The 27,465-nt window shown below is 26.7% G+C and overlaps 1 protein-coding gene across 1 annotated transcript; it reads left to right on the top strand.

Annotated features, from left to right (window-relative positions):
- Nucleotides 1-15,617: 15,617 nt before the first annotated feature.
- LOC145844816 (kelch repeat and BTB domain-containing protein 2-like) lies at nucleotides 15,618-16,817 on the top strand. Its single transcript, XM_082952236.1, has one exon. The coding sequence runs from the start codon at nucleotides 15,618-15,620 to the stop codon at nucleotides 16,815-16,817; it is 1,200 nt and encodes a 399-aa protein (XP_082808362.1).
- Nucleotides 16,818-27,465: the final 10,648 nt, after the last annotated feature.

Here is a 27,465-nt window from a genome sequence, read left to right as displayed (position 1 = left end):
TAGGGTCGAAAACTTATGTTTTAAAAAAGTAGTAAAACAAAAAACGAAGGTTAATGCTACAAAGCGCAGCAAAATTTAAGTTAAAGAAACCTATGAAAAAATGTATCATCTGTTTTAGTAAACCGGCTAAAAAACAGTTATTTTCCTATCTAGATCAGGGTTCGGCAGGCTGTTGGTGCTCGCGAGACAAATTTAAAGCTTTAAAATCTTCGCGGGCCACAGGTTTCATTTTAGTGGCTTTTAAATATTTTTTGTTTGTTTTATTCCCAATAAAAAAAGTTATATGTTTTGATTTTTAGAACCCTAATAAAAAGATCTCAACTTCTAGATGTTTTATTTTTAGATTTTTTTTAATGACTTTTAGCTACACATAGAATGCCTAATAAATTATATATATTTATTGTGTTAAATTTACATTGAATAATATACTTAAGTCTTAATAATCTATGTATTATCTTAAACTTAAAATAAATTCATTTTAAAGTTTATTATTTTATTTTCAACCTAACTCTCTATAAAAACTGAGATTGAAAACATTTATAAGTCATTTTTATAAAAAATTTTACGTTATCAACCACAGTTTCTTTTTTTTTTGAGATATTAATTGTTGAAAATAATTAATTTATCTTAAATAATTTGCACTCTTTAAAAAATTCACTTATTACTTAACTAACTCAAATTTATAGCTTTTTGTATCGGAAAAAAAACTAAAACATAAATTTAATAGCTAAAGTGTTAAAATACTTTAATAATATACCTTATTAGTAATTAGTAATTAGTCTTTTTATGGTTGCCACTCTAAAAGAAAAAATTTTTTAGTTACATCAAACCAGTCTAAGTCTATTAAAAGTAGAAAAAGCTAAAAACTTGCTGTTAATCAAGCTTTAACACCTACTAGATTATTATCATTACAAAAATGAACATAATATGTAACTAGATTAGAAAAATTATATACAACAAGATATACAAGACACACAATTTTATTAAAACAAAATATATTTCGAGCAATTCTCATCATTAGAGTACAAAGCTAACAAGTAGTAAGACTTTACAAACTTGTTTAGTAACCAAATAATCACAAAGTAATTAAGAGATTAATAAAAGATAAAAGCAATTAGAAACATTTAATACCATTTAAGCTTACTTAAGTTATAATTGATCTACAGTAAGACTAAACACAAATATAATGAAAACGACCCTTATAAAGTATTATAAAAATAAAGAAACAGTATCAAAAGTCAAAATATTTTTGGTTACATAAACCAGGTTTCCTAAACAAAATACAAATGGCTTCTAATTTAATCAAATCTAAAACATTACTACAAGTTTTAATAGTTCTAAACCTATTTAGATTTAACATCTAAGGAAAATGATTTAAGAGCATGTACCTAAGAGTGTAGAGAATTTATGCTTTTCAGATAAGAAAGATGATTTACCGGTCAAGGTTTTAATTGTATCTAAACGTTCATCTATTGCAGAACATTTGGTTAATAATTCAACTTGTGCAAACAGTTATAGTCTAAATCAGGGGTCGGCAGGCAGTTGGTGCTCGCGGGCCAAGTTTCAAGTTTCCAAAATCTTTGCGGGCCGCAGTTTTAGTGACCTTTAAACAATCTTTTGGTTTTAGTTTTAGTCACACTAAAGAAAGTTTTACTTTTATTCAGTTTATTATTTTAAGTGACTTTTAGCTACACATAAAACTCCTTTTTGAATTATACATATTTATCGAAGTAAATTGACATTGACCAATATACTTAAGTCTTAAGAAATTACGTACTGTCTTAAAGACTAAACAAGTTTAACTTTTTTTTTTTACTTACAATCTAGTACTCTATGAAAACCGAGCTTGAAAAACATTTTTTGGGAGGTTCTTTTATACATTTTTTATATAATGAACCGCTTTTTCAATTTTTTTAAATATTAATTTTTGAAAATAATTTTTGTCTTTCAAATAGTTTTCACTCTTTAAAAATTCAGTAATTACTTAACTAAATAAAATTTATACCTATTTGTATGGTTAATTAAATTATTTGTATAATTTAAATTAATACTTTAATAAAATAACTTATTAAATAATAAATTAATATTTTACATGGTCGCTACTTAAAAAGCAAAAATGATGAGTTATATCAAACCAGTCTAAGTTTATTAAAAGTTGAAAAAGCTGAAAACTTGCTACTAATCAAACTTAAATACTTAACTAAAATATCATCATGAAAAAAGTACATACTATGTAAGTAGGCTAGATGAAAAAATAATAAACTACACTACAGTCATAAAAACTGTTATGAGAATTCTAAGATTTATTGAAATATAAAATTTTTACACACACCTGAGTTTTAAAACGTGTCTTAAAAAGGTTTAATCTAGTCTGAGTTTATCAATTTTTTAAACTAGGTTGTTTGTTTGGCAACCATGTATAGAGTAAAGTTCACAAAATAAAGAGGTAAAAATTTTTTCAACTATTAATTAAATATATTTAAAAGTATATATTTTAAGTCAGCTTGAATAGACAATTAAGTTTCTTAAATATTTCTAACTTAACGATAAAATTCATTAAGCCGTTAATGAAGTAGAAAAACTATTTTTTATTGAGCATTATAGCAATTATTTATCTCCTATAAAATATTGCGTTTAAAACGAGTAAATGTGAAATATAAAACAAGCAATAAGAATAAAAAAGCGTTAGTTAGGAGTTATTGCGAGAAATAAAATAGAAAAAACAAATTACCTAAGTCATTTTCAACAAAGATAATTATGTTTTTGTAATTACAAAATCATCTGAAAAAAATTTTTAAGGCACGTTTTAAAGTAGCAAAAGTACTTACTCTAAACAAGATACCGTTTAAAATTGAAAACTTTTTTAAGAAAATGTTTTGGCGGTAGTAAATTTTTTTGTTTATTTCTTCAATAACAACAAGAATTCGTGTTTAGAAGATGTCTAAAGTTTTAAAGCCATAAAAATCAAATTAGGACGTTAACCAATCTCTTAAGACGAGGGCATTGATACAACAGATACTGCTCATCTGAAAACTTTTATAAGAGGTGTTTTTACTAACTTTGAAATTTTAGAAGAGTTTTTAGGTTTAATTCCACTGCAAAGCACAACAATTGATAAGGAAGTTTTTATAGCAAAGGTGCGATGCACCAGTATAATGAGTGTTAATTTTAAGGTTTTTTAAACAATGTTGCTACTGCAATTATTGCTAGATACATGATGGTAATATGATTTTGTTTAAAACCAGATCTTAGACTTATGTTGTTTATCAATTAACTTCATTTAGTTTAAGCCAGGAGGTATTAGGAGCGAAGACAACAAGCTTTAAAAAGTTGTTAATTTAACGATTTAAGTAGTGAACACAATTTTGTCAAACAAACTTTATCACCGACAGTTTCAAAAAATAGTAGAAAAACAAAAAGTCAATACGTTGACCTAGTTTACTTTTGGCTTGTTCTTTTGTTAAGTATTTGTTTGATGTTATAACGAGTCTATTAGTTAAGAAATGAAATTGTATCTTTTCTTAAAAGTAAAATATAAATAACACTGCTTATAAAGATAAAAACCTCATACTATTATTAGCATTTCTGGTATTTCTTACATCGCAACTTAAAAATTTAACTTTGTATTAATGGAAAAAAAAAAATTATGAGATGTAGTACAATATTATGACTTTTGAAACAAATTTAAGACTGTAGGGGTTTCAGATTTTAAAAATAATTACAAAACCTTTGAAACATCAAACAAAAAACAGGTATTTAATTTTTGTATGCATTTAAAAACATATCAGACGAATTTTCCACATGATTTTCTGACCTTCAATTATCAAAAAATAAATTCAGATCCTATAAAACCTTCACAAAAAAGTATTTTGTTAAAGTGTAGCGCACATTTTTTAACAAAGTTTAATACGTACAATAGCTTGATTGATTTTTTTTGTTAATTATGAGTACTATAATTTATTTAAGAACGCGAAAAAATTGCAAGTGAAACAAAAATCTGCCAAAAAATATTCTTTGAAAACTGAAAATATATACCTAACAAAAACTATTTAAGTTTATGCTTTTTATATTATTATTTAAATGTGTCTGTACACACTTAGATAATACTTATAGAAATAATAATAGTAAAACAATATTTTTAAACTTAACTTAATCGAACTAAGTATTAAATAAAAATTGGTTCAAAAAATTAGCATCTGAGTACATTTGTGTACATGAGAACTAGTTTAAAGTGCACAGAAAACTTCTAAAAAATCAAAATGTGTCGAAACCAAAATATAATAAACCTAAGTTTTGTTATTATGTAATTTTTAGTGTTTTTATGTACACTTAAGTATAACATGTAGTTATAAAACATCTATAAGAGAAACATACGTATAAACTAAATATTAAACTAAGTACTTAATTTGTAAAGAAATGAAATTTTAGTTAATTACTGTGCATTACTCTAGTACGTAATTGAAAACATTTGCATTTATTTTATTTATTAAATAAGTATTATGTATAACTTACTAAATCCGAGCACTATTTACTCTCTGTTTCAGATAATAACTTGCTGTTGTAAGAAGAAAGTTATTATGAAACTGTGAAAAAATAGTAGTCGAATGCTAATTTATATTTTTCATACTTTTAAGCCAAATCAGTAAACTCTTTTATATTTTTTTATTGTTATACAGCGACTTAAAACGAAATTAATCAAATTAAATCAAACTACCGAAAAAAAATTGCTAAAAATATATTTTTGCTATTTGAATAAAAATTGCACAACGATAGGTATTTCAAAAGCAATAGTGCATTAAACATTTTAGTGGTTGTTGATCTTAGATTTTTGTCACAAACAATGTTGCTACTGCAATTATTGCTAAATACATGATGGTAATATTATTTTGTTTTAAAACCAGATCTTGAACTTATGTTGTTTATCAACTAATTTTATTTAGTAATACACAAGGAAGCATTGTGTACGAAGACAATAAGCTTAATAAATTAAGTAAGTATTGGCAATTTTCCAATTGCAAATGAAACTTGAACATTATAGGATTACAATTAATATAAATAATATATCAAATTATAGCATCTGCAAGACTTAAAACTTTAAATTAAATCCAAAACTGTAAATTTAACAAAGTGTACATCATAAGTTTGCCACTCTTTAAAGCAAAAAAGCCAGCCTGGGAGACCAAAAATTTGCCTAATATTTTAGAATAAAAAAAAATTAAGCCAAAAACTAACAAAAAAAAAATCTAAATTTGCCTGAGATTTGAAATTCTTAAAACTATCAAGATTATTCTGAGTGTGTGGCAGTGTTAAGCTGCTTATAAGCTTAAGTTTGAACTATTTTGATTGACAAATTATAGACTTTATAAGTTTATCATCTCAAAATATAGTATATATTAAATAGATAGTTCCAAAAAAGAGCATTTGTATGCAAAGCATTAGTATTAGTAATGTATTAGTATGCAAAGCATAGAAATAAACTTAATTTGCTTAAAAATATTTTTTGAAAAATGAAATATAAACTGAACAATACTACTTTAATTTATGTCAAAAGTATTGTTCAAACGTGTCTGTACACACTTATACATTTTATAATATAAAGGAATTTAATAGCACATAAACTAAACTTTACCTAACTTTAGAATTTAACAAAAAGTTGGTTCAAAAATAAGCATTTTCGTACTTTGGTGTGCTTAGGAATTAATTTAAGATGCACAGAAAACTTCTAAAAAATCAAAATGTGTCAAAACCAAAACAAAATAAACCTTATTTCTTACTATTACGTTTTTTAAATGTTTTTGTGCGCACTGAAGTATATAATTTACTTTTGTGTTGATAAAAAATATATAAAATAATAAGTATAATTTACATATTTTACAAAATACCTGAATCGTAAAAAAATTACATTTTAGTTATTTATTGTGCATTATTTTTGTACACAATAGAATACATTTGCATTTAACTTGTTTACTATATAAGTATTATATAATTAACTTACCGGGTCCAAGCACTTTTTAACCTTTTTTTTCAGATATTAACTTGCGGTTGTAAGAAGAAAGTTTTCATGAAACAGAGAAAAAAAAAAAGGTCAAATGCTAATCTGTACTAATCTGTAGTTTTCACAATTTTTAAGCCTAAGCAGTAAAACCTGTTAAATGCTTTAAAATGTTATACTGAGACTTATAACCAATATTCAAAGTAAACCAAATTACCAAAAAAAAAAACTTAAAACATCATTTTGCTCAGCGGGCCACATTTACATGCTAGCGGGCTGCATTCCATTTAAAAATAAAATATTATCGCTGGCCGCAGAATAACCCTCTGATGGCCGCAGTTGGCTCGCAGGCCGCAGTTTTACGACCGCTGTTCTAGATTTTTATATTAAATTACTTAGTATTTTACATTTATGATTTTTAAATTTTTGAAAACAAACTTTAAACTATTTATATAGATTGATGTATTAATTAAATAACATTGTTACTATTATCTAGTTAAAATTAAGTTTTTTGTACTGTTTTGTTAGTTCGTAATTAATTGACGATTTTTTTTTGCTTCATTTTACATATAGAAACACTTATTTACTTTAAAAATATAGTTTACTTACAGTAATATTATAAAAAAAATTTTATAGTGTACATTGAATGAACAGTTTTTATAAAAAATGAAAGCTTTTATTTGTTAAGAGGCTTCGAAAACTTTTCAAAGTTAATCTAAAACAAAATGAAATGTATAATTCTGTATGTAAATGAATTTTGTAAAAATGTAAATGCTAAAGTTTAAAAAATTTTGTATGTATTTAATTAGTTTTTAACAGTGTCAAACTATAAGTACCACTTTGTAAGTTTTAACGTTAACAGAACATTAAATATTTTACTTATAACAACCTTAAATAAAACCTTGTAAATTGTTTTTTTGTAGCACTTTATATTTTGCAACTTAATCTAAGCACTATTTTTTTTTTGTATTTTATAGTTCTTGTAAAAGAGGTAAACTATTTTTGTGACAGATAGTTTAAATTTTGCACAGCTGTATATAAGAATTTTAATTAAAAGAAAATCTTTAAAAGTTTTTTTATATTTTTTGTAATTGTATATGTCATCTAACAGTTTTTTTTAACTAAAATGTTAAAATATGTACAATACTTAATGTAATACTATTTTAGGGAAGAGTGCTATCTTTCCAATTTGTAAATATCCTGCCTGCAATTTCCTTCTTGTCTGATAAATTCTTTAAAACAGTATGATATAAAGCTTATTTTGTATATGTTTTACCATATGCTGCAATTTAAACTTCGAGTAAGGTATAATATAAATAAATATTTTTTAAAGTATATATTTAATTTTTTAAAAACGAATATATTTAAAGAAATATAAACTGTATAGTTTACTACTAATTACTACAGTAAAGTTAAATATATTTTTTTAAATTTAAGTAAAACTTTTACGAAAAGAAGTTACAAAAATAAGAAAACTCGCTAAAGTTTTTGTGTATAAAGTCAGGGGCGTATTTCGAATGGTTTCTTTGAGTCTATGTGGAGTAGAAAAAAGCAGAAGCTTAGATTATTTAATACAAACGTTATTTAATCTGAAAGTTCACCTATGTTAAAAGATGTTTTAGTGTTTTTTTTTTTTTTGCAAAAAATATTTAATTAATGAGTATTAAATTTATAAAATGATTTTATCTACTACTTGTCAGTTTAGGAGATTTCAGACTAATGTTTAAGTTGTATTTTCATAGTGAAATCATACGACATAAATTAAATAGTCCAAAAACAGCCTACTTTTATCTTTTTTTTTTATTAAGTTACCTAAAGTTATCTTTTCGAAAATACTTACTTAAGTAAAATATGATTATGCATCATTTTTAAACTAGAAAGTTAAATTTACTATTTGAAAATTCTCGATGTCATTTACAAAGATTTAAATACACTTAGTTGTTTGTTGAAAAAAAATCTATGTGAATAAAACTTTTATTAGGTTATACTAAAGCAGATTCAATCAGTTTTTTACTGTGAAATTCTTATATTAACGTTAAACGCTATTCATAATAATAAGTTTACTTACAAAAGACAACGACATTTCACCCAAAATTGGGACCTTTGGGAGGTATATATAAAAAGAGATGGTACGCGCACACTAGTGATATAAAAAATGAAAGAAACAAAAGAACAGAGATTTGAAACTACATTTGGAAATTGAAAAACAATGACATATGCTACGAAATTAAATGGAATGTTATACATAAGATTGGGGAATTAAACAATATAAGTAATATCTGTAAAACATGTAACCTGGAAAAGATTGAAATTACACAAGCTAACAAAAAATGCAGTTTAAATAAAACACAAGACTTTTTTTTTACATCTGCCCGCACTTTAGAAAATTATATCTTAAAACTTTAAGTAATTTTGGTTTTCGTTTTTGCGTATTAATGTTTACCGTATTTTTATTTGTTAGATTCCATTTTAGATTTTTGTTGCTATAAGCTGTTTTTGCTATAAGTATCTAAAACTATATACAATATAACATTTATAAAACAATATAGTATTATAACAACTTTTAAGTATAAATAAATTTGATTATTTATGTTTTTTATTTTTGTTTACGTTAATAATAGTGCTAAATTAGCGTATTAATTTCTATAAATTTATAGAAATATTTTTATAAAAAATGTTTTACACTTTTTATTGAGTTATTTATCGTTATCATATATTTTTACTTTTCAGACCTGAAAAAAAAATTTTGGTAACACATCGTTGTCTTTTTTCAAATAGAATTAGTGTTATTATTGTCTCCAAAAAAATGTTTGTCAAGACCTTTTGTGTTAAAGGAACACTTTTCACACATACTAAAAATTCTATTATTTAACTTTGTATTTTTTGATTTTATAGTTCACTAGATACTGAACATGTCATTTTAACTAATCATTAACGACGTTAATGTAGTGATACTTCAACACTTTCCTAAAAATTTTGTCTAACTAAAGTTATTTTATGTTTCGTTATCATTTATTTTTGGTATACTTAAGTTTATTGCTAAAACCTTTTTTTTAAGTTGCATTCGACTTTTCTAAATTAGGTCATTCAAGACTAAACAGATTTGATGCTTAAATGTAATTGAAGTAAAAGTTCACATTTTAAAGAAAAACTAACGAAAATTCACTGAGGGATACTATAAAGTATAATATAATTATCTTTAAACTACCGATAACTAAAATTTTATTTAAAAGAATTTATTACAGTTTAAGCAGTGTTTTCTTACTTAATGGATAACTGTTTACAGATTAAGTTAGTTATTAAAAAAAGTCTAATAATGTCAATAGTAACGGTCACTTCAAAATTATAAATATTAGTTTTATGTATTATATCTATTTACCATATATTTTACAAATCCTGTAACACATTAATCGACATTTACTTAGTCTTCTAAATTTTTTTATTTAAACTTACTATTAAATGCATTTTAATAATTAACAGAAAAAACTGTGCTAACCTACTAAAAAACCTAGAAACTTCTTTGTTCTAACTAGTAATTAGTTATACAAGTAGTTATCTCCTTAGTATTTCTTCTGCAATTATGTGAAATATTTTTTTAATTCTAATATAAAATTTCCTTAAATCAGATTGTTGATCAAAGTCTTTTCAAGTGAATTTGTTGTTCCATACCTGTGCGAAACTAATAAACAGCATATTTAAATTTAGTTAGAGTTATATTGGTCTAGTCTTATTAAGAAATCTCATAAACTTTGGTTTTATAATGACTTTTTAATATTTAAAATTAATTACGGTTTGATATAAAATACGTTCAGCAAAGCTATTCTTAAGTAGGTGTTAAAGGCAAAATTTTATCTTCGGGTATAGCAAAAACTAAGTTGTTTTTAAACTTGATGCTAAAAATATATTTTTAATAAAAACATCTTACACCCTTTAAGTTATAGATAAAACTATAATTTTTGTTTTTGTAAATACTTTTTTATTTAGCTATATACAGGAAACCTGTCTAAATTGCACGAGCTAAAAAATTGCACGAAGGGACAAAACTGCACGAAGATACTTTTGCAAGAGGGGATAAATTTGCACGAAGATAAAATTACAAGTAAATACTTTTGCATAAAAGTTCACTTTTGCATTAAGACAGTTTTGCACGAGCAGACAATTTTGCACGGTTTTTTTTTAAATTATATTTCGTTTTGATAATATCTTTTTTTATTATCACTGTTACCCCTAACTATTACCCTCGGTCGGTAAGTTATTTTATTTTTTTGTTGTTTTTTTTTACCATAATTTTTCTTAGTTATTTTTATTTATACTATCACTATTACCCCTAACCCTTACCCTTGGTCAGTATTTTTTTTTTTAATTTTTTTTTTCTGTATATTTTTTATTTTTTACTCTCGTGCAAAAATGTAACTGGTGCAAAATTGACCCTTGGTGCAAAATCGTCTTCGTGCAATTTTGTTCCCTCATGCAATTTTCTGCCCTCGTGCAAACTTGGCTTCGTGCAAATTTGGCTTTGTGCAAATTTGGCTTCGTGCAAATTTGTGCTTTCGTGCAATTTTGTTCTTGTGCAATTTAGTCCACTTGTTCAATTTAGTAACTTCATGCAATTTTATATTTGTGCAATTTAGACCTGTTCCCATATACAGGGTTGCCACACACTCTGAGTACTCAGGTAAAGATACGAAATTTTTAAATTCTAAAAAAATTTAGGGAAACTCAGGGTATTTTGATTTTCTTTTAAAACACAGGGTGGATCAGGGCAGTACAATTTTCTACATAAATCTCAGGGTAGTTTTAGCAATTTTTTTAAATACATTTTAAATAAGATTTAACTGATTGATTTTTAATATTTTGTTATCTTATAACCAATTTTTTTTTAAAGTTAAATTTCAATAATTTTGAAAAGTTTTTTAAGGATCATAAAAACTCAGGGTGACTTGTGCAGTTTAAGGTTATCAGGACATTTTTTTTTTTGCTTCAAAGAGTAGCAATCCTTCATATTCTTAAAAATGTTACTTCTTTTTATTTTTTAAATTTTAAAATTTCTTATTCGTTTACCCTGTATAGTTAAAATAATTTTTGCTGAACAAGGAAATTGCTTATTTTTATATATTTTATAAAGTAAAGTAAATTGGACAGTTTTCAAGCTTAAAAACTGCCAGTTATTAAAGTTATTAAAACTAACAGAAGCTAAAAAACTTAAATTAAAACAGATTACACCACCCCAGATTTTTCAATTGAGAAGGAGTTTATTTCAAAAGGTTGATTTTTCAAAGTTTAATTGAAGATATTTATTCAATATTTTAAACACTACATACTTTTAAAACTTCTAAGATGTAGTTTGTTTTGTATTAGATTTGTTGTATGCAGTATCAAAACTTTTATAGTTATTACAAATTATTTTAAAGATATATATAGTAAAGATTTATATTGTTATGCTGATAAATGATTTAGCCAGTTTGATAGTTAAAAAGTTCAGTAATGGTTCAGTAAAAAATCTTAGAATAAGTTTCTACTTAAATAAGAATCAGATTAAAGTTGGTAAAATTAATTAAATTTATAAGTTTTTAAGTTGAATCAAATTGCTTTATTACTTAAAAGACTAAAGGGTATAATTGAACATTACTTTTTGACAAAAGTATATTCTTTTTTTAGCATAAACAGTTTTAAATTGTTTTTGTCACAATAACCTTTTAGTGATTTCTTATGTTCATATAGATAAGTTAGAGACATCAAACTTATTAGAAATTAATATTTGTAGGTGTCAATTAGGTAATTTATCTTTTAATCTATAACAAGCAGTATATAATTCTTTTATATAAAAAGTGGAGTCTTTTAAAGTTGTTAAGCTGATCTAATTTTATTGAAAATTTTATTAAAGGTACAACAGTTAATAGATAGTTCAACAAAAACTATTACTTCAAGCACCAATGGCTTTGCGGTTGCTCGGAAAAAAAGTTCCCAGCTTGCTCTTTGGGATGAAAGTAGCTTGGACTAAAACTGAATTCAAGAACATTTTTAACATATCTGCAACATGCAAAAGCCATGAAAATTCATTGAGCTTTATAAACAGCATGGTATCTTTTACTTATTAGGAAAATAACTATCAATAACTTTTTAAGTCAAAGCTATAAGGACAACATTAATAAGCACAATACCAAAGAAAAACATTCAGAAAAACAGATAGATTAAGAAAAACAGAAACTTTTTGTCAATTATTATTGAAAGTTTTTTTTTGTTTGCAAGAGGTTGTACTAAGAGGAAGAGATAAAAAAGAGACTCATTAAATCTAGGTTGATCCGGATCTGTACTAAATTTAAATTTTGCAGGCATTCTTAAAGGGGATTTCGTCCCATTTTAGGCTTCCTTTAGGAGTCTTTGGTCCATAACTAAATAAAATATCATTGTTGCTATATTTTTTCTTCTAAAGTCAGCTTGACACAGGCTAGTTTGTTGTAGAACGAGTCAGATGTTTATCATTGCTCAAAATAAAAGCAAAATCATTTATTTAAAAAGTGTAAATAAGAAAAGGATTTTATGAAAATTAGAATTAAGTTTTACAGTTTATAACATTTATTTAACTAAATAAAGTGTATATTTACTGATATTTGTTCTGAAATATAAAATTATAATCTTTATATTTGTGAAAATTAGTTTGTAATAAATTACGATTAAAATATATATTTTCTAAGCATTTCTTAAGTTTTTTTTAATACTAATTTTATTAATTCACATAGTATTTTTGTTCACTACAACAAAAAAAAAGGAGTTTCTGTACATTTAAAATACAATTTATATTTCTAACTAAAAGCTTTAAATAACTAATATCTTTGAATGTTCTAAATAATTTATAAAAAGTTCTGTAAATTTATATGATATTAAGAATTATTATATAACTTACTCAAATGTATACTAGTTAGGTAACAAATGCAAAAGGTTGTTAAATTAAATACATGTTTAAACAACTATAACATAATTTTTTAGAAACAAACTAATTAATTAGTGAAAGACTAAACTGTACTAAAACTTTTTATTTTTTCACCACTAAATTTTTAATTTTAGTTTTGCAATAGATAAAATTCAAAAAACATGGACGAGTTTCTCAGTATATCTAAAAGAAATGCTAAAAAGAATTTTGAAGAAAAGTTTCCAATTTCCTTTAACGATTTTTCTATTAAAGGTTAGATAATTACAAATTATTACTTTTTCTTTATTAAAATATAATGGTTTTATTTTTTAAGTAAGATAAAAGTGTTTTAAATATTTTAAATCAGGGATTTTATATATTAGTGTAAGAATTTATATACAAAATTAGTTATAAAAATATTAAACTTTTTAAAAAAAAGTTTAATAACAACAAAATTCTTAATGATAAAGCTTTTTAACGGGTTTATCAGAAAAAGTCTAAATATTTAGTATTGTTTTTAAGTTTAATAAAAGATGCCAGTTCAGTAAGAAACACATTCTACGTTTAAAATTTATTCGCATGACGACGTTTCGACTTTCAATAAGTCATTATCAACAAAATACTGTGCAAAAATAAATAAAATTAGTGATAAACAACTAAGTATACAAAAAAAATTTTCTAAGTGATACATTATATAAAAATTTATAAATTAAGATTATAAACTATAATAAAATAACATTTTACATAAATACTAACAAATTGTTAAACTAATATATATCAACTAATCAAAAATTCTTAATGTATGGGTAATACCCGGTTTAATTAATTGTTTATTTAAAATTGGATTATAGCGTTTAATTAGTAGAGCTTCACTTATCAGGGTCTCAAATTTATTTCTACATTCTTTCAAAATTCCAAAATTATTAACAGTTATTTTTTCATTTTTACAAACATTACAATTGCTAATATGGTCCGATACCGATGTTTTGCCTTTTAAATGTTCTTTAATTCTTTCTACTAATGGTCGTAGTGAATCCAATATATTGGATACTCTTATCATAAGAGCATTTATACTCATAGACCACGTTTGATTTTAATTCATGGGGTGTCTTATCTTTATTACTGAAGTAATTGCTTACTTTTGTTGTGGTAAAAATTACTTTGAATTCTTCGATGTAATTGTTTAGAAGCTTTTCTAGTTTCTTTTTATACTCCATACTAGGTTTTCCAATATAAGGTACCTTTACAACATTTTTGAAGTCTGAGTTACTTAGTTTTTGTTTAGTGCAGTCTTTATTAATATTAAGAGATCTTTCAATTATGTCATCAACAAATTTCTTTGGATAACCATTCTTAAAGAATTTTTCTTTTAAGCTTGTGATTTCTTGTTTGTAAATGTTATGCGTAGAAGCTATAATTCTCGCTCTGTTTACAAACCACAGTATTAGAGCTCTTTTCCATTTAATTGGTGCCACTGCACTAAAATTTAAAATGACATTTGTATCAATTTCTTTTTTGTGTACCTTTGTTGTTATTTCCTCTCTCTTTAGTTTGATGTTAATGTCCAAAAATGGGAGTTCGTTTCCACCTAATTCATATGTGAAGTTGATAGACTTATGTAGTTTGTTTAACTTTTTGTGGAATTTTTCGAATGAGACATCTTTTCGGAAGATACAGAATATGTCGTCGACATATCGAAGGTATAAAACTGGATTATTTTCATCTTCGGGGTTAAAGAGATTTTTTTCCAATGTTCCCATAAAGTAATTTGCTATAGTAGGCGCTAGTTGGTTTCCCATGCTTACACCATCTATTTGTGTATATAATTGCTTATTATATTGGAACAAACCTCCAGTAACAGACTTTAAAAGATTTAACATGTTTGATTATGGTATGGTACTATCACGTACTCCATTTGCAATCATCTGTAGAGTTTCATTTAGTGGTACATTAGTAAATAGTGAGACTACGTCAAAGCTAATGCAGTAATCAGTATTTTGTTGATAATGACTTATTGAAAGTCGAAACGTCGTCATGCGAATAAATTTTAAACGTAGAATGTGTTTCTTACTGAATTGGTATTTAAAAACTCCAGTATCCCCACCTGTTTTTTACTTTTAATAAAAGAATTAATCAATTTTACTTTAAAATACTGTTTATATTTTTATTTAATTTTAGAAAAAAAATACGTGAGGTTTATTATATTTAACGTTCAAAAAGATAATTTGAATTTTTTAGTCATATGAGTAGTTTAAGTTTGATTACATTTATTAACACGTGGTTTAAAGATAAAGGTTTATACATAATTCACAAAATAAATAAATATTCTCTTTTCATTTTGAAAACAAAAATATTCTACCAAGTTTGTGAACAAAGCTTAAGGTAAAAGTTCAAATTATATTGATTTAGTTGTTAAGAAACTGTTGTTTAAGGAAAATTAAGCTTTACGAATACTTGAATTGAAACTTTTTGTTTAAGCTTTTACTTATTTTGGTATTAAATTTTTCAGACGAAAAAGTTTTAAAAGGACGCAAAATTTCTTCATCTTTGAAACTGAATAAACTTTTTCTCAATCAAGGTCTATGGACAATTAAGATGTGGATCCCTACAAATATTTCCGTTGAAAATGTCACTATTCTTTACACTTTAGCTAACATTTTTAAACTATCTAGTGTGTCTGATATATTGTTCAGCTATATAGAACGTTGTTTTCCGATGATAGCTGAAAATAAAAACTTTATGCATTTAGAGTATTATTTACTTGCAAAAGTACTTGCGAGTTCTCAACTAAACATCCACTCGGAAATCGAAGCGTTCAATGCAGCAAGTGCTTGGTTGAAGACTAACAACAAAGAACGCAGCAATTATGCAAAGCAACTGTTGCTCAAAATTCGTTTCACGCTACTGTCGGAGCACGCTCTTGCGCACTGCTTCGGTGAAAAATCTCCATTCGCAGAAAACAGCAACTACGTCAAATTGATGAAGGAAGTCATTGTTAGCAAGCAGAATTCACTTCAAAACGTTCACCGACCGAGGTATTGCGAGCAGAGCGCGTTCGACGTCTTCTCATGCGGAGGTTTCGACGGCAGGATCGGAAAAGTTGTGACGACCGCGCGTCAGATAAGAGGAAGCGATACGGAAAAAACGAAAGATCTCGCTCCTATGACTTTTGAAAGACGTCAGCATCGAGCCGTTTTCTCGCGAGGAGAAATTTACGTTTTCGGCGGTGTCGACGGAAACCTCCGCACGGTATCGCCCGTTGAAAAGTACTCGACGCGCGCGAACGCGTGGAGCAGAGTTTCCGACATGGTCGACAATCGCCGTCTGGTCAGCGCTTGCGCGTTCGCTGACAGCATAGTCGTCACGGGGGGTTATCGTGGCATTTTTCCCGATTATTACACCATTAATTCTTGTTTGCTGTTCGACACGAGGGACAACAGTTGGAGGGAAGTTGCTGGCATGCGCGCGGAGAGGTCTTTTGCAGCGAGCGCGGTTTTTAATGAAAAAGTTGTGGTTTCCGGGGGCAAAAACAATGGCGAATCCCTTAATACAGTTGAGAGCTACGACGTTTTTGCAGACGCGTGGACGCCGATGCCGAATATGATGTATAAAAAATGCGGTCACAGTTTGATTGCTGTTAGAAATAAATTGTATTCGATTCATTTTCATGATGACAGTGAAGTTTTTGAGGAACGTTCGCAAACGTTCGTGGCTCTAAAGACGCAGTTGGTTTTTTATAACCACAGCAGAGCCGTGTCGTTAGGAAATAAAATTGTGATCATAGAAGATAAAAAACCATATGTAACTTTGTACGACTTTGATAAAAACATATGGTCAGTAAAGTCGTGCAGAGTTTTAGAGAAGACTGAAAGATTCGCATGTGTAAAACTTCCTAATATGAAACTAGTACTTTAATCAGTGTTTTCTCGTTTATTATGTTTAACATTAGAAGAATATCTAGTTTACTTTACAAATACAATAAAAACAATATAAATTAGTTAGTTAATATTTTTTATTTTTTTGTGATGACATCGAAAACAAAAAAGTCTAAAGACTGTTTTAAGTTATAAGACAATATATACTTTTTTTTTGAGATATAATAAGTATTATTTATTAAGTTGTTGATAAATAGTTATTTGCAATACGGAACTTACTGAAAGTTTTTCTACAAAAAAAATCAAGTTTTTTTAGTGTAAGTTTAAATATCTACGATTGATCTAGGTATCAAAATCTGTACCACTTAAACTGAAAAGCACATAAGGTAGAGACGAAAATAAAAAGTAAAACAAAATATAATATTCTTTAAACTTAGGAGACGTAAATAAGTCATTTAAAGTTCTTTAGATTTTTAAAAAAAGCACTTTTTTTCACACAAAACTTATACTAAGCATCAAACATTAAAAATTTCCATGCATTGACAAACATATAACTAAAAACTTACTGTTCATATTAATAATAATCTTTAAAAAATATACTAACAATACTGAAAAGAACTTATTTTTCATAAAGGAAAAACGCTGCTTACAAATTAAATCAAACTATAGATTAAACCGATTTGTTCAAATTAAACCAACTGTAGATAAAAAATATAAACAATTTAATTATAGATTTAAGTGACAAACATTTCATTGAAATATAACCATTTTTAATTTTAATAAAATTTTTCAACTATTTAGTAAAAATCTAATTCGTTTGTAAGCTTGTTCCACATTTCAACTAAACGATAAATTGAAATGACTGATTGAAAACTTATTATTGAAATGATGTCTTCATTTAATTAATTTGTTATTACCACTCAGTAAATATTAACTTTCTAAGTTTCAAAAATAAATTGCTAATTAATTGAAGCTCACCATTAACTTATTTAAAATAAGTAATGAGGTCAAATTTAAGTCTTCTGTATTCTAAAGATGTAATGTTAAGTCTCTTAAGGTATAAGAAATAAACCTTAAGAGACTTAACATTACCTCTTTAGAAATAAGACGTATAAGAAATATTGCAGCGGTTGAACATTATTGTGTTATAAATTCTTTGAAAAGATTATATATTGTCAAACTTTTTTAAGTTTGGAGACCAGATTGGTGTGTTGCATTCCAACGGACGAATTTATACTATATACAACTTTTTAAAGATGTTTATCTCTAGGTTTAAATAATGAAAAGATATAGTTAATTCAATTTAATAAAGGTAATTACACTTTAAATTTTCTGTAAAAAAAATTGCAAAACATTTTAGTCAACAGTAAATTTAATTTATAATTTTTTTTTGATTTTTGTGAAGTTGTGTTAGAATGGCTAATTTTTGTGTTGTCTGCAAAGAGGTTCATGTGGCTGCTAAATCAACATCTGAATCTATATATTTTTTATAAGTAAGGTAAATTTCAAACAAAATTCTTATTATTTATTAATAGTTTAAATTAGGGGTGGGCAACGCACGGTCCGCAGAGTGAAAATTACAGCCCCCGACCATTTTTTAAACTTTATAAGATCCGGCCTGCAAATGAAAATGACTGGCTTGCTAGCGAATTTACAGGCCCGCAAAAGGTCAATATCACAAAATGTGTATAAAACATTGTATCATATTTTTACAAAACAAAACTGTAAGAATTTTACTTCAAAAACATGCTAAAAAATTACTTTATAAATTAATGTGTACTAATAAATACACTATTTTGCCCTAATATTTTGTGTTGTTCTAACTTAGTTGGAATATCTTTTTATAAAATTACCCAAAGCAAAGTGTTTTTTTTTTATTTCACATACGTACCTTTGTCAATTACAAAGTCAATTTTATTTATAGATATTATTTATACATCTGGCATGTCTCAATCTACATCTTAAGTTGTCGGATTTTTTTTGAACTTGAATGATTTAAAAAAGTGATCAACTGTATCCATAAAATTAGATTCCGGCCGGATCCGAAACTTTTATTTACATTAGAATCCGACCGGATCCGTATCTCGACTTAAAATTAGTTTCTAGTCGGATTCCGATCTAAAAATTCATTATTTGGCTGGATCCGGATACTGTATCCGGTTAATCACTAAATCGAAATGCTCCGGCCCGCAAAAGACTAATTTTTTTCGGATTCGGACCCTTGATTGAAAAACGTTGCTCACCCCTAGTTAAAATGGATTATTGTTTGATAATTAAACGAACGTAAAACGATTCAGAAAGTTAAAGTGCTCGAATTACACTTACAACGCTAAACTAGAAAACAAAAGTTAAGTTTTTGAAACATGTTGATTTATTTTAAACATCCATCACTGCAAGCAACTATTTTAAACTTGAAACATCAACATAAAGTATTAACAAATTTCAATTTTGACATCAGTCTGTTTTATTCACTGTACCAAACAAATCTTTACTGCATCCCACTAAACAAGTCATTACAAATTTCTTAACCTCTTGTTTTGTGCATTGATATACTTAACATCTAGCTAATTTAACACACGACGTTCGATTAAAACACGTCTAATAGTGGGAAATGAGCGAGTTGGGGAGTGGTGATGTCGGAGAGGTAGCAAGCAGTTCCTGCCCATCCTTCGAACAAGCTCAGCGGACAATCCGGAGTTCGAGATTCGGCTCGGAACTTTTGCGTGAACATGAACTCGGCGAATCTATAAAGAGAAAAAAAACACGGTTATATTCAAGTCTCTGAACTTTGTGGGTTCTATCAGCTCTTAATGACGTTCTTACCATAGTTCGCTATTTTATGAAACTTTGTTATCAGTAAGACTAAAATTTATATATATCATTGTCTTTTTCCAAACATATAAAAAGTTACTTATCCAACAACTCAATAAAATCAAACTTGTATGCTCGATTGAGGTACTTGTCTTCCCCGGTGAGCCTGTACATGAGCAGGTGAACGTAACCGCTTCCGGCAACACCGTGACAGATGCCAGGTCCCTTCCTCAGCAGTCCCCTCCGCCACACCCCTTCCGACATTTGCCTGCAAACTTGCACGTACTTGCGCTTGTTAAGCGAGAGGTGGGCACGAGCGTACATGTAGATTGCACCTTTAGAGAATTAAAAGTTTTGATTTGCTTATAACTTGTTTTAAAAGCGTTAGGAGATTAATAGTAATGGTAGTAGTTAACTGCTTGTTATTAACAATTAAATATTTTTAAAGCACTTCAGTCGTTCGTTTTAGTCATTTTATAAGCTCTAAACTACGTTTTTTAGTATTATGTTAGTATGTACTTACAAGCGTTCGATTGCTTTAACATTGAGACCAACACTTAAATGGAATTATTTTAATACTATTTTAAGCATAATGACTTATACTTTTATACTTTTAATTCAAAAAACTTTCAGTTTATTTTAATTATTTGAACTTTCAAAAACATTCAAGTATAATCTATCAAATTAGTTGTACATAAAACTATTGTAGTTAACAAGCTTTTTTTATTCAACTATTTTTCTGTCTATTGAGATGGGTAGGTGTCATAAAAGCACAGTTTCACTTTAGAAAATGCATTTCAATTGAAACTAACTATGTATTACAACTTATATTTTAACGTTTTAAAACAAAAGTACAAAAATATATTGTCGCTGTTAAAAAAGTTAAAATTCATGTAAAAATATTTAATTCTTTTTCTAAAATATTCAAAAGTTAGTAAATTTTTGTTAAAGTTTACTAAAATTGTTTTTAGACTGATACGTTACTGCAATTGCAAACTTGCTTCTTCTAGCAGGTAAATTTATAGAGTTATATTTTTTGTTGTAGCCGAATTTGAGCAATCGTTGCTTAAAGCAAAACAATCAATTACGTTAATTTTCTGAACGTGACAAAATTTAAGCATGTTTTAATTATAATTGGCTATTTTGCTATACAAATCGTCTTTCTTAAACGTTTTGTTGGGTTACAACAATTGAAAATGTTTGTTTCTCTGTCAGTTTTACTATCAAGTTAAAGATAACATTACTTACTGTTGTTCATAGAAGAAACATGTGTTACATAACTAGTAGCAGATTTAATTCTTGTTATTGCTAAACTTTCAGATTTCAGCAAACTGTTTGTTTGTTGTAGGTTCAAAACGTATTGGTTTCTTTTAATCTTATTTTTTGGATGTCCACCATTCGATTGTAACAAATGGTATATCCATCACTGTAAATGTAAATCTCTGACGTTAAAAGCAACTTGTTTGTAATTATTTGGGTATTATGAGATTACCAGCTTAAAATTAGAGGTCATTTCTTTTTGACACCTTTGTCTGTTGAATTTGTTTCATTTTCAGTATAATCAAACTCTCTAAAATTCCTATCATTGAAATACTCGTCAGTGCTTGGTATTTCTTTTTACTTTAAAAGCATCTACAACTTTCTTGAACAGCATAACTAGTTTTACGACAGTTTTGTTGATGCAATGTTTTAAACAGCTTTAAGGCTGTCTGAGTTAGCTGTTGTTAAATAAATATTGTTTTTTCAACTTTTGTTAGCTGATGAGTTGTTGATTTTTGTTGTTATTAGTTGTAGATTCTTTATGTTTTAGCATATTTTCAATAACTTTCGTCTGCACTGCCTAGATATTCTACTTCACTTAAACTGTTCAGAAGAAGCTAATAATGACAATAAAAGTTTTTAAACTTATAATGTTGTATACAGGAATTGTAAGCATTTTGTAATAAAAAAATTAAAAAAGAGTAAAATATTAAGTTGAAATATTTTGAAATAAGTTCAAAACAATATTAAACAAATACAAATATTTGAAAGGCGTCACGATTGCACGGGTGTAGCATTTTTTGCTGAGTATAAATTTAAATCAGATACTTCAAACTAAAATCATTGAAAATTCTGCACAGCAAACTTTTAAAAAGCGCTCAAAAAGTTTGGTCTAAGGACCTGGTGTACGAAAAAAACCTTTCGGTTATCGAGTCGTACACCACGTATAATTAGTCTTTTGTAAAACAGCTGAACTTAAGACAAGGTTTAGATTAGATTTAGCGTTTTAATATTAGCGGTTTACAGTCTAAAATTGATGTTTTCGTAAAAATAAACACTTTGAGTTACAATATATTAACTTTATTAACAATGTACCTACTATTTTTGTGAGTATTTTAACACGTTAGAAAAAGCACATTACAAACTGAAAAACTTTGTTTCTAAACTAAAAATAGGTGTTTTAAATGTAGTATTTTATAAGCCACCGATAAGTGACCAATACATACTTACAAAGTTTCATAACAAAATCTTTTTTGTTCAAGTAGAAATTAATGGTGTTCGTATTTTATTAATATATTTGTAGCTCAAAAAGTCTACTTACTTTTGTTACTTCATCGTTTGTAATTATTTAGTTAAATTTTAGTTGTAGTTCATAAAAATGTATAAACATGTTTATCTAAGATATCATATTTAGTATCATGAATTGTAATATTTTTGAGACAGATTTTTTCTAAAATAATACGCAAAAAATTTTAGATAGTAAGTATAATGAAACTTACAAACATTGTTTAAAGTTTTAAGTTTAATTGCTATTATGGTTTGTATGGTTTATGAAGTAATAAGTTTAAAAGTAATATGTTTTTTTATAAATAAAGTAGAAGTTAGCAAAGATAAGGGAATGTTAAACAAAGTGGTAGTTTATAAACTTATTGCTTTTTATAGTACTTGATTAAGTTAATAATATAATTTTTAGTTAAATGGAGAGAGGAAAAACTATTTAGTTCACAATTAAAATTAAGTTATTAGTACTGAATTTATTTAAGTAAGTAATTTTAGCTTTAAAAGTTAAGTTATTGTAGATTTAAGTATTAATAAAGTATAAAAAGTAGTAAGAAGCAATTTAGATAAACCATTTGAGCTAAGAAACTTTACTTAGTTAACTGCAATAAATTAGCTTGCGCTGCTCGGAGCAAATTTTTCTCCCACTCCACGCATAGCAGAATAAAGTGAGTTTATATAGCTAGTTTAGTGGTTTATGTCAGCTGGGCGCTTTGGCAGGCGCCTGTAATCTAGCTACTAGGAAGCTTGAAATGGTGGACGGTATGAGGGTGGGAGCCCTGTTGCTCGTTGTGCTATGTCGATCGGGTGTCCGCGCTATGCTCGGCGTTAATATGTGTCGTGACGGCGGAAGCTGACACGACCAGGTTAAATAACGAGAGGCGATTCGGGCCAGGACCGAAAGGTAGCAGCCAAAAGTCTCCGCGTCGATCAGTAGCGGGACAGCACCTGAGAATAGGCAGCGTGCAACAGCCCACTCAATAAGATTGGACCCATTTCTTTTTTGGAATTTAACTTCTCTTTTTTATTTCGCTTACTTTAATTAACTTTAACAATGAAGAAGAGTAACTTAAAATTTGTTTACCGTTTGATCTAATAATTTTTGACTAAAAGTAGTTCATGCAGGTTACAAAGTTAATAATATTTTTAAATTAGCATTCAAATTTTTTTTTTTTAGTTAGTAAGTTAGTTAAAACTTAAGGTATATACAGTAATCTCTCGTATCTTTACGCACTCTCGTTTAGTTACGCATTTTAGAATTCTAAAAAATTCAAAAAATATTTTATAATTTTTCAATATTGCACAAATTAGGTTTATTTTATATTTTTAATGTAAAATATGATTTTAAATGGTAACTCACTTCACTATATCTTTAGACTTTGTAAACTTATGACTAATTGGTAAACATTTAGTTATACCTCAGTATATCAGAAATTTTGTTACAAATAAGAGGTTGAATTAAAACTCTGAAATAAATATGACTGTGTTAAATAAGGAAACTATAATGAAATAATGAAAGTTTAAAACACAAACAAATAATACAGTACTCTTGCCCTATATATAAACAAACATCTAAAAAAATCTAATGAAACTTCCTAGCAAAAAGTAGCAGTGATACTTAAATATAGAGCTTTCACTTAACACAAATGCTTAATTATAAATTGAATTCGCTAAGTAGGATAGAATATAAATGTTAAGTATCAAATAAATCACATATAAATAAAGATAAAATCTACTTATTATTAAAATTAGTAAAAATTTTCTAAAAATATAATTATTTAATATAAATTAAAATCCTTTTTTTTTAATATATGTATAATTTTATCTTTTTTTTCATATTTATAAACAAGTTATAAATAAAAACAAATTATACAGTAATCTTCCTTTATTCTACCAACATATGTTTCTGTGTGTCAACATATCAACACACTTCAACTGGGCTGTTAATGGGAAAGATAACTAGGATCTTTTGTTAGCAAACAATTAAACCTAAATTTTGAACAGTTAAATAAGTTATACAAATTTTTTAAAAGTAAGAAAGTCCCCAGTCTGCTTTTAACTAGAAGCGATATCAAAAAGCAGCCTTTATAGTAAGCATATTTGGTACCTCTCGTATCTTTACGATCTCTCGTATCTTTACGCTATTTTTCCGTGGACACAATGTGCGTAAATAAGTGAGAGGTTACTGTACATTGCTTTTACTCGGTAAACTTTTCGTTAACAAGCATTTAAAACACCTATCTATATATTGAATAAACTCTAAAAAATTTGCAAAATATCTTTTACACTATATGTGCATACTAAGTTAAAAATGTATTAATTTATAAACATGGCAAATCATAAATGTTTGTATTTGCTATGTAAGTAGCTTTACCTAAACATTTTTTTTACTAACTACGGTAATCTTTCTGTTGAATACAACTCTCTCTAAAATATCAAAAGAACTAAGTGCTAGAAGAGCTCAATCAGCATCTGAATTTAAAATTTGTTGTTAATAGAACAATGAAAGGTAATGAAGTCTATGTAAACGAAACAACATCAATCGCATGTGTTTACATTTCAATTAAAAGGTATAAAACAAATTGTACCACTACACTTGTGTACCACTACAGGTCACCACAAAGAGTGGTACACAAAAAATTAATCTTTTTTAATATTTTCAACATTCATTATTTACAAAATTAGCAAATTTTAGCATTAGTTCTCTTATTTATAATCAACAACCTAATTTAATAATTTTTTTTTCTATTTTTTTAAGGGCTGCACAGGAATCAGAAAATCAAACAAAACACGCCCCAGCTATATTAACTTATCAGATTATACAAATAAAATTTTGAGATTAATATACTTGTAGTATATTTTACATCCACACCATTGACCATAATTAAATTCAAGCTTAAAAAAATAGTTCTACCTTGTACAAACTTGGCAAATAGAGTAGCTGTAAATTATTATAACTAACACAACTTGACTATAACATAACTCAAAAAACTACACTTTTGGATGTATTGAAAGTGTATTTTAAAAATTGAAACATAAAATGAATGTAAGATAGTTTTAAGAAATATTAAAACTTTAACTCTAAATTATAAAACACTTAAAATAAAACTAAAATATGTAATTGAAAACTTTAAAATAAAACAACAAAAACAATTTTAAGTATAATTTATAGAACTACACAGCCATAACAGAACTTTCTATACAATACACAATAAAAACTTCATCAAACGGATTTTCTCCTTTCTAAACTTATCTAATTGTCTCACTATTTTGCATGCTCGTTTTTGTCTGTGCAAAAGTATCTTCGTGCAATTTTGTCCTCTCGTGCAATTTTGTACGCTCTTGAAAATTGCACGAGAGGACAAAATTGCACGAAGATACTTTTGCACAGACAAAAACGAGCATGCAAAATAGTGAAACAATTAGATAATTTTAGAAAGGAGAAAATCCGTCTGATGAAATTTTTATTCTTATCTATTTTTTGTATAAATTTTTATCCTTATCTTATCTTACACCTACCCATGTATATTTTTTTTTTTTATCATGTTTTATTTCATATTGAAGTTTAGTATAATTTTAATTTATTTTATGTTTACATCAATACATGTTTATTCTTTATAAAGATTGTTTTTATTAAAATAAAACTCTAGTTTTATATTTATTAAAATCTTTTTTAATTTTTATTATTTTTTAAACACAATAATTTAATAACAATTAAAAAAAGCTAAATGAATTTTAAAAAAATAAAAAAACTAATATAAACCTAATTAAATTAAAATTAATTACATTAATTCATGCTTATTTTTATTTTTTTCATAAAATATAAAGGTTTTAATTTATTTTTATTTATTTATTTAAAGTTAGTATTTTTGTGCAAAATTGACCCTCCGTGCAAAACTGTCTGTCGTGCAAAATTGACCAAAGTTTTACCATGCTTAAAGTAATAGTTTTGCCAACTAAATATGTACTTGAATTAATATATAAAGATGCATGTACTTTATAATATGTTAACTTTTAAGCCTTTGTGCAAATATAAACTATTAAAAAAAAAAACAAATAACAGAGTGAAAAGTCGTACTGACTTACCTACATCCTAAATTTTATTTAACTAAATGAAAAAGTTATGAATTGAGAAGATTTTAATTATACAGACTAAACTTATCAAAAATTTAAAGAAAATTAATTATTTTGCATTGATGAAAATAAAGTCGAAATACAAAAGATAACTTAATTTGCAAAAAAGAAATGGGTCCAATCTTATTGAGCGGGCTGTTGCACGCTGCCTATTCTCAGGTGCTGTCCCGCTACTGATCGACGCGGAGACTTTTGGCTGCTACCTTTCGGTCCTGGCCCGAATCGCCTCTCGTTATTTAACCTGGTCGTGTCAGCTTCCGCCGTCACGACACATATTAACGCCGAGCTTAGCGCGGACACCCGATCGACATAGCACAACGAGCAACAGGGCTCCCACCCTCATACCGTCCACCATTTCAAGCTTCCTAGTAGCTAGATTACAGGCGCCTGCCAAAGCGCCCAGCTGACATAAACCACTAAACTAGCTATATAAACTCACTTTATTCTGCTATGCGTGGAGTGGGAGAAAAATTTCTCTCTGAGCAGCGCAAGCTAATTTAATGCAGTTAACTAAGTAAAGTTTCTTAGCTCAAATGGATTATCTTAATTGCTTCTTACTACTTTTTATACTTTATTAATACTTATATCTACAATAACTTAACTTTTAAAGCTAAAATTACTTACTTAAATAAACTTAGTACTAATAACTTAACTCTAATTGTGAACTAAATAGTTTTTCTTCTAAACATTTAAATTAAAAATATGTTATTATAATTTAATCAAGTACTATCAAAAGCAATAAGTATATAAACTACCACTTTGTTTAACTTTCCCTTATCTTTGCTAACATCTAATTTATTTATAAAAAACATATTACTTTTAAACTTATTAATATAATTTTATTTGCGTATTATTTCATAAAAAAGCTGTCACAAAAATATTACAATTCATAATACTAAATATGATATCTTGTATAAACATGTTTATACACTTTTTTGAACTACAACTAAATTTTAACTAAATAATTACAAACGATGAAGTAACAAAAGTAAGTAGACTTTTTGAGCTAAAAATACTTAATAAAATACAAACACCATTAATTTCTACTTGAAAAAGAAAGAATATTTTGTTATAAACTTTATAAATATTGGTCACTTATCGGTGGCTTATAAAATACTACATTTAAAAAACCTATTTTAAATTTACAAACAAAGTTTTACAGTTTGTTATGTTTTTTCTAACAGGTTAAAGTATCACAAGAATAA

The sequence above is a fragment of the Thalia democratica genome, chromosome 9 (assembly GCF_965202585.1).
Source record: "Thalia democratica chromosome 9, ktThaDemo2.hap1.1, whole genome shotgun sequence".
In the NCBI taxonomy this organism is placed as follows: domain Eukaryota; kingdom Metazoa; phylum Chordata; class Thaliacea; order Salpida; family Salpidae; genus Thalia; species Thalia democratica.
Note: the sequence above shows the minus strand (reverse complement) of the source record. Positions and strands in the feature narration are given on the sequence as shown.

Bases quoted from the DNA above. Each gene is read 5' to 3' on its own strand.
- LOC145844816 (XM_082952236.1), top strand. From the start codon at position 15,618: ATGATAGCTGAAAATAAAAACTTTATGCATTTAGAGTATTATTTACTT.